General features: G+C 36.6%; 1 protein-coding gene across 2 annotated transcripts in view; it reads left to right on the top strand.

The window, feature by feature from the left end:
- The first annotated feature begins 542 nt into the window (after positions 1 to 542).
- The window catches only part of LOC149842495 (uncharacterized), a 254408-nt gene continuing 237741 nt past the window's right edge, over positions 543 to 17209 (top strand). The window contains exons 1-3 of one of the 2 annotated variants that reach the window (XM_089999224.1): positions 543 to 800; positions 13288 to 13364; positions 14556 to 14655. In XM_089999224.1, coding sequence (XP_089855350.1) covers positions 756 to 800; positions 13288 to 13364; positions 14556 to 14655 — 222 coding nt within the window. In that variant the 5' untranslated portion in view covers positions 543 to 755. Of the gene's footprint in view, positions 801 to 13287; positions 13365 to 14274; positions 14391 to 14555; positions 14656 to 17209 lie in introns of those variants that run through there. The other variant, XM_089999225.1, reaches the window with a different exon arrangement.

The following is a 17209-nucleotide window of genomic DNA, read 5'->3' as shown; positions in this document are numbered from 1 at the left end:
TAAATTATTTTAATAGTTTTAACATTATCACCATTATGATTGACACACAACAATTGTTTATTATATTTTAGCCTATACATAACGATTCAACTTAATATCGGTATCGGCCGATACAGCTGAATCGGCAGCCCAAGGATTCAGGGCCATAAAACTCCACCTATCTTGTAGGATGATTTGTGAAGATCACTTTTAAGATATTAAAAATATACACTTAGTTAACGAAGAAATTCCAAGACGTTAAGTGTCTATTTGAAATATTTAAAAAACATCTCTTTGTAAATTTTCTAGATATAAAACTGGAACAATGAGAGTTACATTATGAGACTTGAGAGTGGGGGACAGAAGGCTGACCCTTCAGTGGAATTTTCTCAAATGAAGGAAAGAACCACCAACCTGTAATTAGGTGAACAGAATAAGGGCAAAAACGTTATAGAATCAGTGAAGCCAAAGCAGCGGAGTCAAACCAGGATGACACGTATCATTGCTCCCGCACGCTTCCCAAAAAGTAAGGGTCGCCCTCCCCAAACCCCATTCTCGTTCCCACGGCGCACCACGCATCATCACCACCGGCATCATCATCATCATCAACGCCGTCCCTGTCAGCAGCACCCCCTAAAGAAGGGCGTTGCTATAAGTGGGCCTTGCCCTCTTTCTTGACTCTCTTCCTCCTCTTCATTCTCCTTTTCACACCGAGTCATTTCTCTCTCTCTCTCTCTCCGCCCACTCCGTCGTCTATCTTCACACTCTGTGAGGGTATGGTTCGCTTTAGGTCTCACTCCATGGCGTTGCTTCTGCTCAAGGTATTCCCTTCCTCAGACTTTCTCTCAGTTTCTTAGTTTGCTTCATTTCTGTTTGTTTTTGTTCGTGAATTCACTTGATTCGATTAGCTTTAATCGATCTTTTGTCTTCTCAAAAGAAAAGAAGAAAGAAACTTTAATCGATCGTTATCTTCTTAGAACTAACGAAGAAGAAAACTTTGATCGATCGTTAGAAGTACCGCCGTTCTTTGTTTGTCTACATCGCTCCGCAATTCCTTTCGACGCAGTTTGAATCCGGGCGTCATCTGAACAACACAACGAATCGCTCGGAATCCTGCTTAGTTGATATAACTGGTCGGATTCCTAGCCAGTGCCGAACAGAATTGTCAATACGTTGTTTATCTTCAGATATAGATCCACTTTTAATAACGGTTTTTGAATTGAATTTCGATTTTCTACTATTTTTGTAAATAGCTGTTTTTGAGTACGAGAGTTTTGTCGCAAAATCACATCTCGAGTTACTTGTCTGAGACTTTTCGTATTCAAAGGCTTTTCTCTTTTTCTTTATCGAGGTTTTGTGACATGATTTTCCCGGAGAGAAAAATTGGATGATGTGCCTGTTTTAAACCAGGAAAGCTGGGGTTTCTTGTTGTTATAGTTTCCTTACTGAATGCAAATGCATGTAAATTGTGCTATTTTTACTGTACTCTGCTGCTACTGCGGATCATGTTGTACTTCCTCACAACAGAGAAAATAAAGTCTGCAATCTTGCCAAAAATAGCCAACTGCCGTCACATAAGATTCAAATATAAGCTCAATGTACACAAGAAGGCTGTCTTCTATGCCAACTTTCCAACCTTCTATGAAATCGTACAATTATGGCACCTTGGCTATTCGTAGTAAAATCAAATAACGAAATCCACTCTTATTCTCAAAATGTATGAACTATAAATTGCTACTAGTAAATTCTTATGAAAATTTAGGAACTCCATGCTTTTAAGTCAATCCAGACTTGTCGCATCAAGATATGAAACAGAATCTCCACCAGATTCAGTTGACAAAATTCCATGAGCCAAGAGAAGATATTTGGTGTAATTTTGTTTAAAAGATTGCGATACGGAAATGGCTGCATTATCTTCATAGCAAGAAAAAGTTTGATTAGTCAGTAGAAGATGAAGAGGAATACCAATGAACAAAACTAGAATAATAGAGAAAAAGCTCTTGAAAGTGAAAATTTTAGTTAACTGCTTGCACGGGCAAAAATAGAAGCACCATGGATAAAAACTGGAGTTTGGGTCCATCTTGCATGCTTAACTTCCCTTGTTTTTATTGAAAAGTTTGCGAAATTGAGTGTACTTATGATCAAATCGAGTTTGTAATAAATCTGTCAGAAACATGTAAATATGGATGGGAAACAAATCTGGCAGAGAAGGGGAAACAAAAAAGGCAGAGAGAGAGAGAGAGAGAGAGAGAGAGAGAGAGAGAGAGAGAGAGAGAGAGAGAGAGAGAGAGAGAGAGAGAGCAGGGTGCAAGCTTTATGTTTATCAAACATGGGCTAGAAATAAGCTTAAAAGAAAATTCAATACTATAAATAATGATACCAAGGAAAATAAGAAGGAAAGACTCAACCAAATACTCCATGAATGCTAGGAGCACTTGATCCTTTGCCCCAACCGTTGATGAGATGCTTCTCCCTGTCAATCAAAGAGTGCTGTTTTTTCAGAAAAAACATGATACTAGATGTGCATGTGCGATGATCTCTTATGAGATATTGAATCACTAGTTTGGCACAGGAGGAGAAGAATGTTAGGGTTGAATAAACCCTCAACCCCAATGTTCGAATATGCAGCCTTCTTACACAGAACTGTGAAGCATGGATGTGATTTCAAAACATATGATTCGAATCAAATGCAGGCCCGTTAGATTCAAAATCTCATAGGTTGGTGTGATTTCAAATCATATTTGATTTGAAATCACATGCTCCATTTTCTCATGTTTGGTTGGCCATGAGAAAATGGAGCATATGAGAATCACTCTCTCATTTAATCATGAGGCTGAACCAAACATACCCTAAAGTCATGTTTGGTTGCATTCAAATGTGATTTGGAATCTCGTGCATATGAAATAATGAATCTCATTTGCACATCTAACCAAACATGTGATTTCGAATCTCATGCAATTGAGAGAATGAATTTCATTTGTATAGCTAATCAAACATGTGATTTGAAATCTCATGAAAATGAGAAATGAAGGGCATGTTTGCAACACCCTGTGATCCTTGGATTTTCTCAACTTCCTGTGATTGCAAATCACAATCGCAGCACTTTTTCAAGTTCATCGAAACATGAAAAGTGTGAGCTGTGATTTTGATTCTCGCTTGAAAATGCTCCTCCCTGAATCCTGCGAAAATTGGTCACAAGATTGACCTTCAATCACAGCTTTTGAATTCTCAGTTGTGATTGCTCACCCCATCTGTTACCAAAGCAAACATGTCCAGAATGTGATTTGAAAATTAGAGAGAAAGCCTTCTAGCTTGACCTACTGTCATATTTGGGGATGTATTCTGTTGTTAACGTAGAAAAAAGCTCAGGCTATTTTTGAGTCCTCAATGCTTAATGGAGGCTAATGTGAAGATCCAATGTTGCCATCTGCGGAGACTTCTAAGGGGATTAAGATAAAATTGCATATTTCAATGCAAGTTGAGCAAGGTGGTACAATAGAGAGAAGGGGAACATGTTTCCCCATCTCTAGTTTTGATTTAGCAAGAGTTAAATCCTCCAAACAAGGGGATTGCTGATCCATGTGGAATCTAGGAACAATTGGGTGGTGTTTTGAGTCTCCAAGTTAATTGATGCATCAGATTTCAACATGCGTTAATTTGGCCTCCATTATTCGAAGGAGCGAATGAATGTTTTATAGGAAAGCATGCTATATATGGGTCCCTCGATTGTTCGAAGGTGCGAATGACTGTTTTATAGGGAAGCATGTTATATGGGTCTCGACTCAAACCTGATAAGGTTTGGGCCTAGCCCGAACTTGATGTTGGTTCGTCAAGATATCTATGGGCCAGGATGCGGACTTGACCCATTGGGCCCTAGTTGTCATTGAGTTAGGTTGTCTAGGTGAGATCCTTGGTGACCACTCATTAACGGACCAAAATAGCATGAGTTTGATTAGGAAACAATAAGGTCTTTAGTTTAATTGCCTAGAGGGGTTTTAAATGAAGAATTAGCACCTCCAAATATGGGCTTCCTACAAATCTCTTTTGGAAGCGCACCCTTATAGCTGCCATGAACTTGAACCCCCTTGTTCTTATTATACATTACCTCTTTTTTATTGCCAGAAGTAATGGCTGTGCCTAAAAACAGTTTCAAATTTTGAAACTAAGCGTATGATATGCCTCACACCACCATCCCTTGTATTGAATAAGGAGGTGGTAGATCTTACATGTGAAACTCCTAATCTTCTTCTCCCTCTTTGGGACACTCTTTACCAACCATCACCGACTTTGTTTCCAAATTTCTCATCGCTTGCTTCCCCTAATGATTAACAACCATTGACTACCAGTGGCTTTTGGGGTACTAGGAAATAAAATTAACTTGCTGAAGAAGCAAGAGCTGCACATTTTTGTTATCTATTTTACCATAACAATAATGACACTAAGATCAAACACCAGCCTTATAGCGTTAAACTGTCTCAAGTACCTTCAAATTCTTGGGGTTATGCCAAGGTGAAGCCCTTGATGCTCATCCCAAGTGCAAGTCCAAAGCTTTAGGACCAAAAAGACCTTATTCCCCAAAACATCAGATGACACTTTTTAAAATAGGAATTACATCACTAGTGATGCATAATAAAAGAAAACCCTCAAGGGGTACCTGACAAGCATCAAGTAATGATCAAAACCTTGCAGACTTGCCTTTAAGCTCTATAGGAAGTGGGAATACTGTTTTGATACGCGTATATTTGTCTATCAGACAAATTTTGATGGCATCTTGATTTTGTTGTTTTTGGAGTAAAGGTATCAAAATCTGTATTTTTTTATAGAAGTCGGAACAACTTCTTCACAATAAGGGCATGCTTGACTGTCTAATAGGATTTGATGGTATCTTAATTTTGTTGTTTTTGGAGTAAAGATAATGCAATATGCATTTTTTATGATAATATTGTAGTAATGGTAGGTACAAAAAGATCTACAAAGAGATGTATAAAATAGGAGAGGAAGGCAGTTCCCACAGGTTATTGAATTCAAATATGGCTTCTATTTTTGAGGGGAAACAAAGTGTCAATTAGTTCCTTATTTTCATGGAATGAGAGGAGGAAAAGAAAGAATAGCCATTTACCATTTTCAAGGCTTTTTATGTATTGTCATGCTTATTTCAAATATTTAGGTTCTAGCTATAAACTTCACCCCTTTGAAAGTGTTCTTTTTCTTGATATATTTCAACCTATCATTTTGGGTATTCAACGCTCAAAAATTGAGTGAATGGTAAAAAGTTGCAATATGACCCAACAATGTTGTTACAACCAGAGTTACCGAAAGCGCCTAGGTAAGTGGGGAAGCAGCCTTTTTAAATGGGAAGCGCGCTTCCCTTTTGTTAGAAAATAACATACTTATGTATATACTGGAATATATATATATATATATATATATGTATATATATATACACACTCTTCGTAATACAAGAATACGTATACGTATATGTATATGTATATGTATATGTATATGTATATGTATATGTATATGTATATGTATATGTATATGTATATGTATATGTATACAAATATTTATTTTTCTGTATTTTTGTTTTATTCCTTTTTTGTATACTTTTTTGTCTTTTTCTTAACAGTCATAATGACTGTCACTGTACAGTCAGGCTGGCTGTCAATGTACGGTCAACAGTCAATATTTGACTGTTGACAAAGAGCTGTTGGGAACTATTCCCAACAACTCTAATTAGAGCTGTTGGGAATAACCCAACAGTTCTTTCAAGAGAACATGTAATCTATAAATAAGGCCATTTGTGCCCATTGTAATTCACTTTTTGTAGAGAGTTCTCCCTCTCAATTATATTCAGATTGAAGTGCTTTTTATGCACTCATTTTCATTTGTGTTGTGAAGCATTTATATGCTATTTTTGTTCTAGCGTATTCGATGAATGTATGTATTATCAACTTATTTGAAAACTTGATTATTTGTAAGTTTCTTTTTATGGTATCAAAGCTTGGTTTATGATCAACCGTGCATTGGTGGATTGCCTCGTAAAACATGCTTGCTCTCGTTCGTGGGGGTGACTTTCTTCTTTCTTTGTGATTCATCATGGGTGATGTTTTTCACACAATACAAGCAACTCCAACTTTATTTCGCCATTCAAACTTGAAGGAAGCAACTATAACATTTGGGCAGGACACTTGAAGATATTTATAAAGGGTCAAGGTTTGTGGGGTTTCGTAAGAGGTACTATTCTTGAACCTACTCCCAAAATTACATTAGGTGAAAATGGTGTGGCGACTAGTCTTGAAGAAATGGATAAAGCTATGGAAGAATACTACAAAAAATTGGATGAATGAGACATGAAAAATGCCAAAATTCTTTCATGGATGCTAAGTGGAGTTGAGACAAAAATTGCCTCAAACCTTTTATGTTACAAAAAGGCTAATGAAGCATGAGAATATCTTAGAGGTATGTTTACCGAAAAAGATATGGCTCACAAGTATTATCTCCAAGAAAAAGTTAAAAATATCAAACAAGGAGATACGAATGTAAGAGATTATTTTATGGAGTTATCCTCCATTTGGACCCAACTTGCCCATTTTGAACCCAAATGGGAAGAGAAGTGTATAGAAATGCGAAGAGTTCAAGTTGAAGAAGATAGACTCTTCGCTTTTCTATATGGTTTGAGACCCGAATTTGAACAAACAAGGGCCTCTTTGCTATCATATTCATCACCTCCTCCTATTCATGAGATTCTCACTAAACCTAGTGGAGAAGAAACTAGGCTAAACATGAGTAAGAATGTTGGTGTACTTGTTATTTCTAGCAATAGACAAGAAGAAGATTGCGCACTTGCCGCATCCAAACCAGGACATTATATCAAGCCATATAAACCTCTTCATTTTAGTAAGAATAGAGAAGAATAAAAAATCATTTGCCATAAATGTAATGAGCCCGGTCATATTAGGCCTCAATGTCCTAGATACAAATATAGGCCTCAAGAAAAACGTGTTGCCGTTGCACCACCAAAACAAGACGAGGATACTCTGAATCTCAAAGACCTCACCAAATTATTATCTCAATTGACGGAAGCATTGTAACCATTGCTTAAAGGATCTACTTCAGGAGTGACCATTGCATCCTCTTCTACTCCTGGTATGTGCTCTTCACTTCTTGATTCAGGAGCTTTATTTCATATGATCCCACACAGGTCTATTTTATATGAATGTCAACCTAATTCAAATACATCATTTGTTTCCACTGCCGATGGCACTGCCTTGGAAATAAAGGGTGTTGGAACTTTTGAAAATGATTTGTCAAAACACAACAAATTTCATATTCCAAAAATAAGACTGATACCAAAACTTCATCTTAACCAACTTTCAGTTTCTCAAATCTCGGACCATGGATGTGATGTCATTTTCTCATCAAATAAATGTTGGGTGCAGGATCGCTAGTCCTGGAAATTGATTGGGGAAGGTTCTAGGCAAGGAGATCTCTATTACATGGATTTTCTTTGTATTCCAAATGAATCATTTTGTAACACTGCTCAAACAAAAGATATACAGACTTGGCATCATAGACTTGGACACCCAAATATAAGGAAATTAAATTTTGTACCTATTACCAAGAATCTTTGTAAAGATAATTTTGAATGTAAATTATGTTTACTTGGTAAAATGACAACCTTACCTTATGGTCAAAGAACTTTTTACTCTTCGATGCCTTTTGAATTAGTTTATTCGGATGTGTAGGATTCTGCTCCCGTAGCCTCTAAAGGAGGATTCTCCTACTATGTTGTGTTTATCAATGACTTCACTAGATATTGTTGGATTTACTTAAGTTTAAATCTGATGTATTTATTACCTTTAAAATGTTCCATAACATGATTAAAAATCAATTTGAAAGTAAACTCAAAATTCTCAGAACTGACTCAGGAGGTGAATATTTGTCAAATGAGTTTAAACAATTTTTAGAAAACGATGGAATTTTATATCAAAGATCGTGCCCTAGAACCCCATAACAAAATGAAATTTCAGAAAGAAAACATAGACATATTATGGAAACTACAATGACTCTCCTTATTGCTAAGAATGTTCCTAAAAACCTTTAGGCTGAAGCTGCGTTAACCTTAGTATATCTTATAAATAGGATGCCTTAAAAAACTTTGGCCAATGAAATTCCTTTTGAAAAATTATTCAAATATCAACCTGACTATCAAAGACTGAGAATCTTTGGTTGCAAATGTTATGTTTTAAATGATAGATGAGATAAACTATCTTCTAAGCCTATGTCCTGTGCGTTCATTGGTTATTCTGAAACACAAAATTGATTTAAATGTTATGATATAAAAAATGATGAACTTCTTGTCTCAAGGAATGTTAACTTAATTGAAAATTAAAGAAACTTAATTTGAAGAAAATATGTTGCAAGACATAAATTCTGATTACTCTTTTTTATTTAAACTACTGTCTAATGATGAAAATATTTATGTAGAATCCCCTATTGAGAATAGAACAACAGTTGAACCAATAGTATACACTAGAAGAAATCAAGACGCACCCAATGAAAGTGTAAATCAAAGTAACCATGAAGCATTAGAAATTCCTTCAGAACAAACCACTATTCGTAGATCTGAACGAACCTCAAGAGTTTCAAATAAATTTGTGTATTATTACTCATTCTCTCCTAAACATAGAGCATGTCTTATAGCTATTCATTCATATTTTGAATCCTCATGTTACAATGAAGCAAAAAATTTACCTGAATGGATAAAAGCTATGCATATAGAATTAGACGCTCTTAAAGAAGCTAACACTTGGGAAATTCTAAATTTACCCATTGGAAAGACTCTAGATGGGTTTTTAAGGTAAAAATCAAAAGCGATGGATCGTTGGAAAAGCATAAAGCCATGCTAGTTGTCAAAGGATATTCTCAAGAATACAGAGTGGATTACGAAGAAACCTTTGCTCCTGTTGCCAGGATGACCACTGTTCGAATGCTTATAGCTGTTTCAACTATTAAAAATTGGAATATATTTCAAATGGATGTTAAAAATGCCTTTTTGAATGAGAATCTTAATGAGGAAGTATACATGGATGTTCCACCTGGATTGATAATTCCTTTAGGTAAAGTGCTTGTATTAAAAAAGGCATTGTATGGCCTCAAACAAGCACCTAAAGCTTGGTTTGATACTTTTATCAATGTTATTACAAGATATGGTTTCAAACCATGCTATACTGATATAACTTTATTTATCAAGAATTCTTCTACAGGTATTATAATTTTACTTTTATATGTTGATGATATGTTGATTACAGGTAGTGACAAAGAAGGAATCAAGAAAGTAAAATAGTTTTTGAAAAAATCTTTTGAAATGACTGATGTTGGGTTCCTAACATACGTTCTTGGTATAGAAGTATCATACTCTAACAGAGGGGACATATTGTCACAAACAAAGTTTGCTTCATATATTATTGACAGGTCAGGACTATCAGATGATAAAGTTGTTGACACTCCAGAGACTGTTGGGTTGAAGATGCGAGCCGACGATGGAGTTCCTTTCGACAATCCAACTCTATTCAGACAACTCATGGGGTCTCTTATGTATTTAAGTATTATAAGGCCGGAAATAGCTCATGCTGTACATATAGCCAGTCAATTTTAACACGCTCAAACTTTAGCTCATATAAGTGCAGTCATGATAATTATCAAATACATTAGAGGCACAATAAATAAGGGAGTTTTTCTATCCTCTTCTTCCTCCTTAGATCTTATTGCATACTCTGATGCTGATTAGGGAGGGGATCCAAATAATAGGAGATCAACAACTGACTTTTGTGTCTTTATCATCTACAGAAGCTGAATATAGAGCAATGATGACTACTACCATGGAAATCGTGTGGCTCAAGCAACTAATTTCAGATATGGGAATTCATCTTCAGAATCCTACAAGATTGTGTTGTGACAACAAGAGCTCTATATACATTGCTCGAAATCATACTTTTCATGAAAAAACTAAGCATATAGAGATTGACTGCCATTTCGTTCATGAAGAATATTTAAAGAAGACTATTGATCTTCCCTATGTGACATCAGAATATCAACTTGCTGATTTCTTCACCAAGGCACTGTGCTCACCGAGATTCAACTTTTTACTTAATAAACTTTCGGTGATCTCCCATAAGTTTGAGGGAGGCTGTTAGAAAATAACATATATATATACATACTTTTCGTAATACAAGAGTATGTATATGTATATGTATATAAATATATATTTAAAGTATATACGTATATCTTTGTAATATTTATTTTTTTGTATTTTTGTTTTATTTCTTTTTATTCATTTTTTGTATTCTTTTTTGTCTTTTTCTTAACAGTCATAATGACTGTCACTGTACAGTCTGGCTGGCTGTCAATGTACAGTCAACAGTCAATATTTGACTGTTGACAAAGAGCTGTTAGCTCTTTCAAGAGAACATGTAATCTATAAATAAGCCCATTTGTGCCCATTGTAATTCACTTTTTGTAGAGGGTTCTCCCTCTCAATTATATTCAGATTGAAGTGCTTTTTATGCACTCTTTTTCATTTGTGTTGTGAAGCATTTATATGCTATTTTTGTTCTAGCATATTCGATGAATGTATGCATTATCAAGTTATTTGAAAACTTGATTATTTGTAAGTCTCTTTTCACCTTTTATGGGAAGCGCGCTTCCCTTTAATGGGAAACACACTTTTCTTTAATGGGAAGCACGTTTCCCACCACGCTTCCGCCACGCTTCCCCCTTGCTTCCCCTATTTTTTCATTTTTTTTTTGCTTCCCCCTCGCTTCCTAGGTCGCTTCCGATTCGCTTCCTAGGTCGCTTCTGAGATGATTCCCGATTCGCTCCTAAGTGGTCCCACACTTCCCGCTTCCTAAAAATTTAAAAGTACCTCGCTTCCCGCTCCCGCTTCTCGTATCGCTCCCCACTCCCGCTTCCTCAACTGGCAACCATGGTTACAACATTGGTGTATCTCAACGTGGGAGAACACCCTTAAAAATCAACCTTGAATGGCATGAGGGCCTTCTTGATGTCACTTTTCGTGAAAGTATTTTTAAAAGAGTTTTTCAATGAAAATCACTTGTGTAAACCGTACACAAAATTTCAATTTTTGGCTCACTGGTGGTGAAGTCCGGGTCGAACAAAGGAAACATGTTTAAATATTTTCGTACTCCACACAAATATAATCTTTATTACCTTGAATAAAAATAATTAAATAAATGAAATGTCCTACCCTCTGCGGAGGGCTAAAAAATAAACATGCCTTATTACAAACCAACTTAAAATAAATGACCCTTTAGCCCTAAAAAAATAAAAAATAAAGAAAACTAAAATATGCAAGGGTCTTCTTCTCTTGTGATTTAGCCTCTTTTGTTTGCTTGGATGCTAGGTCCCTTTCTTAAGGGGAACGTCCCTGAGGGGCTCTTTGGAGGGCTCTTCACACAAGAAAGCTTCCTTGCAAAACACACAAAATACAAAAAAAGAAAACACAAAACGAAAGCAGGAAACTATTTCTAAAAACCAATGTTAGTTATAACAACAAACAAACTCAACTAAATCTAACAAACTCACTAAATTGCAACAAACTAACAATGCAACATGTTCTAATCTAATATGTAGAAAACGAAAATATGAAATCAAACCATCCTAAATGAAACATTATTGTTGCAAATAAACTATGATGTATGCAATGCGAAAATATATTTTTATGCATGCGATGAAACAAAATAAATCTAAACTACATGAGAAATAACTAGAGAGATGGAGGAGAAGGAGCAGATCTCGCAGCCGCTTTCGATGGAGGGGTTGAGAAGAAGAAGAAGTGGTCGTTCCCGTGGTTGAACGTACGCTCCGACGACGGGATAAGAAGCACCGGTGATAACAAGAATCAAAAGAAGGATGAAATCAAAGAGGAAGAAAGGAAGAGACGGGGGAGAACCGGTGATAGAACGAAAAGAGAGAGAAAGACAGGAAAAGAGGCTTGCGTTTTTCTCAATGGGAGGACGACGACCCCTTTCTCCATAATGCTATTTATAAAACAAAATTAGATTAAACTAATTATTTTCTAAATACTCTACCTGTTTTCATAAAATTCCTAAAATTACCTTTTCCAAAAAAAATATTTTCAAAAGAAGGCTATTAAAAGAAATAAAAAATTCAAAAACACTCTGGTAAACTTGTTTTGTGCGATTTTTCTTCTTTTTGCAAATTAATCAATGCCGTGGAAAACGTTGATAAGAATGAGTTTTTATTCCATTTTTGCGATGGATCATGCATAAAAACATAAATCTACAATGCATAATTTATGCATGATCACTCCTCAACGACTTATGTTTCATAAAAAGTTGAGTGAATGGTAAAACTTTGCTGTACGACCTCTTCTAACAATTGAGTGACTGGTAAAATTGCAATATGACCCTTTTTATAATATTATTATTGTTGGGCACATTCATCCTAACATTCATTGGGGCATGCCACAGGAAAACCCCCCTCCTTGGAAGACATGAGACCCTCCCCAGTACTTTCTACTTTCCACCATTATGGTACATCACATGAAGGATCTCATGGCACAATGATTCCCTCGTTTTATCTTCTTCTTCTTCAGTTCCAATGACCAATTTTGGTTGCATTGCCATTTGCCTGTTAAATATTTTCCTATGTATCCCAAAATGCTATTCATTCATAAAGATTTGCATCTCTTGCTTCTCTTATATTTTCAGCAATGTTCAATCTATATCGTTATAAACTTAGTACAACAATGTGCATAGGATGACATTACCAAATGATACCTTACACAAACACATCACAGTCAATTATTCATGTTATGTATTTATTTGTGCTTTTTGATGCATTAATTATTGATTATAAGGTTTCCCTGAGTTCAAAACTTTCTGCTTTCTACATCCTATCTGCCATTAGTGACACTTTTATATCACTTTAAACTCAAAAATTGAGTTTGATCCTAAGGTTCCTTTTTTATTTCCCTTATTGAAATTCTCTAGCAACTTCCATAAAGTATCATTTATTTTTCCTCTGTACTCATGACTATAGGTATCTTAACTCACTTAGTTTCATTATTCTCGTGCACATACAATCTTCCCTAGATCCTAACTCGTGCTATGTTCAGCAAAAACATGATTGGTTATGAAATCACTCTTGGCGTATCAGTAAGGAAATTTTGGCAATAAAATTCTTTACATTTGATAAGAAAAACTGGTATTCTTTCCCAGCAGGGATGCATTATTCAGGAAATTAACTTGGCATTTGACTTTGCAGGTCCTGCTTATGGCATCTATTGTTGCAGCAGAGCTTTTCTATTCAAGATCGCTTGTGGTGTCTAATGCTTCAACTACGTAAGGCCCATCTCCAACACTTCAACATACATTATCAGCTGGGAGTTTTAGATGTTTTTCTATTAATGATATGAATGGTTGCGGTTACCTCTACTTGATTAGAAAAAAAACCATAGTCTTGCCTTTAGTAGTCCTTTGACTACCTTATACATAACTGTGGTCTACAAAGCAACAGATAGACAAAACACCACAAGGGATACACTGCGAAGAGGAATAAGAATGATGAGATTATGGCAATTATGATGATTATTGACACTATTTTCTTCTTTCTTTCTTTCTTTCTTTTTGTTTATTTAGTCATGAATTCTATAATGGACAAGTGCTTTAGTTTTGTTGAATTATGTTTAGCTTGTCTTGTTTTACAGTTATGGGTTGTGTTTTTAGATGCATCTTACAATGTCAGTTTGTTATTTTTTATAGGAGATGCACACCTTTTAATAGTATAGATTTCAAAATCTTGTAATATTATATGGTGCAATACCTTGTTTTCTTACATAACATTTTGAATTTTATGAAGGACTAGCTTCCATCCTCTCACTGGCCCACCTTGCCCCATGATATTTTGTTTTGGGGTTATATTATATATATATATATATATTCAGTATGACATTAAATATAAGCTTTATAATCCTTTCTTTTATTCAAGGGTTGATTTTTGTATTTGGGCTTCGTAAGCAACTGCAAGGGATGGTGCCTAGGCACTGCCTAGTGCCTTCATAGCTGCCTGAACAAATCTGTACACATGCATTAATAATATTTGAATGCTTCCATTTGATAATGATTAAGAAAAATATCTGTCACATAAAATCTATGAAAATGTTCAGTTTCTTCAATATTGGAAACAACATATAATGAGTTTTTATTTATGTGCTGTGGCACAGCATCCTTTTGTTCTGAGGGATGAATGAAGTATGGCTATGATGAACCAGAAATGGTAGCACTTCTAAAGTAGGTACTTGAGTCATTTTCTATTGTGTATGTTTATGGACAAATCATCTCAGACATTTTGACCATATGGAAGAGGCTGTAAGTATTAATTTCTTCTATCATGTATTCCCTGATTAATGTTTGCTTTTTCAGCATTTGGCTGATCTTTTGTTGAGAGATTATGAAGATTTAGTTTCTCTCAGGTCTATAGCTTCTTAGTACAAACTACAAACACAGATAACCAAGAGTTTGATGCTATTTCAGCCAAGGGCATGCAAGAGAATACTGTTCAATGTATGGTATCTGTGGACAGAGGAGTGATGGTAAAGTTTTGAACTGTCCATATTCTACTCCTGCAGTGAAGGTACTTGCAGTTGCATTATGTTTGTTTAAAATAATAAATTTTTCCTTTCTCTAATGATGATTATTGTTATCGTGACCATCCTCGATTGTTTTAGTTCCTTGATCTCATGGCTCAGATGGAGTACTGTTTCCCAGTTTCTATTTTATTTCCAAATTGATTTGTGTATAACTGTGTATACTGCACTTCAGATATTGGGACCAAGATGCAGATGGTTACTGTATAAATAGATTAGATGTCCAATAGATGATCTCAGTTAATGATCTTCAATCCACGCAAAATATAGGAATATGTAAAGGGATAAGATTTAGAGATGAACAGAATTGCATACATAAAATTAAGTGTTTACCTCAATAGGACACTACTATTACATACAATTGTGTTTGGCATGTCAATCATTGGAACCAAAACTATATTCTTAGATAGGGATCCTACACTGCGATCTCGGTGTGATATTAGATGGGACTCAAATTAATCTAATCAAATCTTTCTAGATTAGAAGTTAGATCAAAAAAGGGCCAGGCTCGGTAGTCAGGTTGAGCCTGACCCTTCCTCTAGACAAGACCGAGCCTAGGCTTGGTCCTTAAATGTTGAGAATCGGGCTAGGCTCGGTTCAGACCGAGACCAGCTCGGTAAGCCCCCCTCAGCTGCAACTGAAAGGCTCAGGGAACGAACGGGGGCAGGAGGGCCAGCGTCGTCCAACGAGAGGAGGCAAGGGAAGCAGGTAGGGGCGACGCCCCTCCCCTGCTAAATGGAAAAGGAGAGAGAGGGCAGGGATGGGGCAGTGCCCCTCCCCTGCTAAACGAAATAAGGGAGAGAGAGAGAGCAGGGGGGAGGGGGGCTGCGCCCCTCCCCTGCTAAACGAGACAAGGAAAGAGAGAGCAGGGGGGAGGGGGGCTGCGCCCCTCACCTGATAAGCGAGACAGGGAGCGTGAGGGAATGGGGGGTTGCACCTCTCCCCTACAAAGCAAGAAGACCGGGAGAGGGTGAGGCAGGAGGTCGGCAGCCTCCTGCCAACGCCCTTGGAGGGAGGTCAGAGAGAGACAAAGAGAAGAGGGAGGGTGAGGTAGCAGGGTCGGCGCCCCCTGCCGGCGCCCTCACTGAGAGAACAAAGAAAGAGAGTAGGGAGAAGCGGGGCGTACCTGGGGGAGAAAGGATTCAGGGGGAGTCGCCGACGAGGGTCGGTTACGCAGAGGGGGAGAGAAACAACAGAAAGAGAGAGAGAGTATTGGGGAGAGAGAAGAGAGGGGGGGGGTTGGTTGGTTCCGGATCCAACCTGGATCTGATTTTTTTTTCACAGATTTTACACAAAGTATGGGGCCTTAATCCCAAATAAATACACAAGTGAAGCGAGAACTAACCGTTAGACTAGTCCTAACGTTTAATAACTAGCTGGAGAATTATAATAATGCCCTTTTTAGGGCAAAAACCATAAAAAATACAAAAAGTGAAAAAAATTAAAAATAAACTAAAAGAAAATTGCATATGAGACCTAAATACAATCTATATACACTTAAATATATATTTATGCATTTATATACATATTAGAATATGCACACACACACACACACACACACACACACATATATATATATATGTGCATGTGTGTTTATTTTAGCACAAGGCACTCTAGCGTAGTGGTCCCATACTAGCTCGTAGTATGATTTTCCTCTGCATGGGGGAGCAGTTTGATGATGATTAATGCTTCCAGTAGTGGGTGAGTATGGATGGGGTTGGTGGTGCTGTGAGGATGCAGTTTGTTATTTCCACTCCTCATTCTCACCACAGAATCTATATTATCTACCTGGTGTGCTCTTTCATCGGCCATAGATTAAGCACTTGGCTATCTCTGTATCTATTGTCTTTATTATTAGAATTGGTACCTTATGATGATCCAAAATATAGAAAAAGAAGAGAAGACATTGAGGATTGGGTCTGCTGCTGCTGCTCCTTTTATTCCAACGATTCCCCAATGAGGGAATGTGGGTCTGTCCATTACATTATATAGAAAATAATAGAAGTGGGCTTTCCATATTTTCCCATAATACAATCTTTACAAGATAGAAACCACAAAGGGTAATACTGGAACCAAGGATAAGGAAACCCAACACAATAGGAAACCAAGGTGTAATGTCAGCTGTATTGGATTCAGATCCAAAACCTAGATCCAAATATCATAGCCTCCCTCAAATTGTACAAGGTAATTACCATGGACAACTTGGACTTCAAATACCAAAACCTTTGCTTTGTCAAACCCTTGGTAAAGAGATCTGCAATTTGATTTTCTGAATCGATGAATCTGGCTTCAAGTTTGTCATCTTATGAAGTGTTGATCAATTTCTATATGCTTGGACTTTCATTGATAAACAGGATTCAATGAGATTTTGATGGCACTCTAATTGTCACATAACAAAATTGAACTTGGGATTGTCTCATCTAATTCATGTAACAAATTCTTATCCATGTCAACTATGAAATTGTTGTTGCTGCCATAGCTCAATATTCAACTTCTGTGCTTGATCGTGATATGGCCCGTTGTTTACGACTGAAACAAAAA

The sequence above is a fragment of the Nuphar pumila genome, chromosome 3 (genome assembly GCF_984573655.1).
Source record: "Nuphar pumila chromosome 3, dmNupPumi1.hap1.1, whole genome shotgun sequence".
NCBI lineage: Eukaryota > Viridiplantae > Streptophyta > Magnoliopsida > Nymphaeales > Nymphaeaceae > Nuphar > Nuphar pumila.
This window is presented reverse-complemented; position numbering and strand designations above follow the sequence as displayed.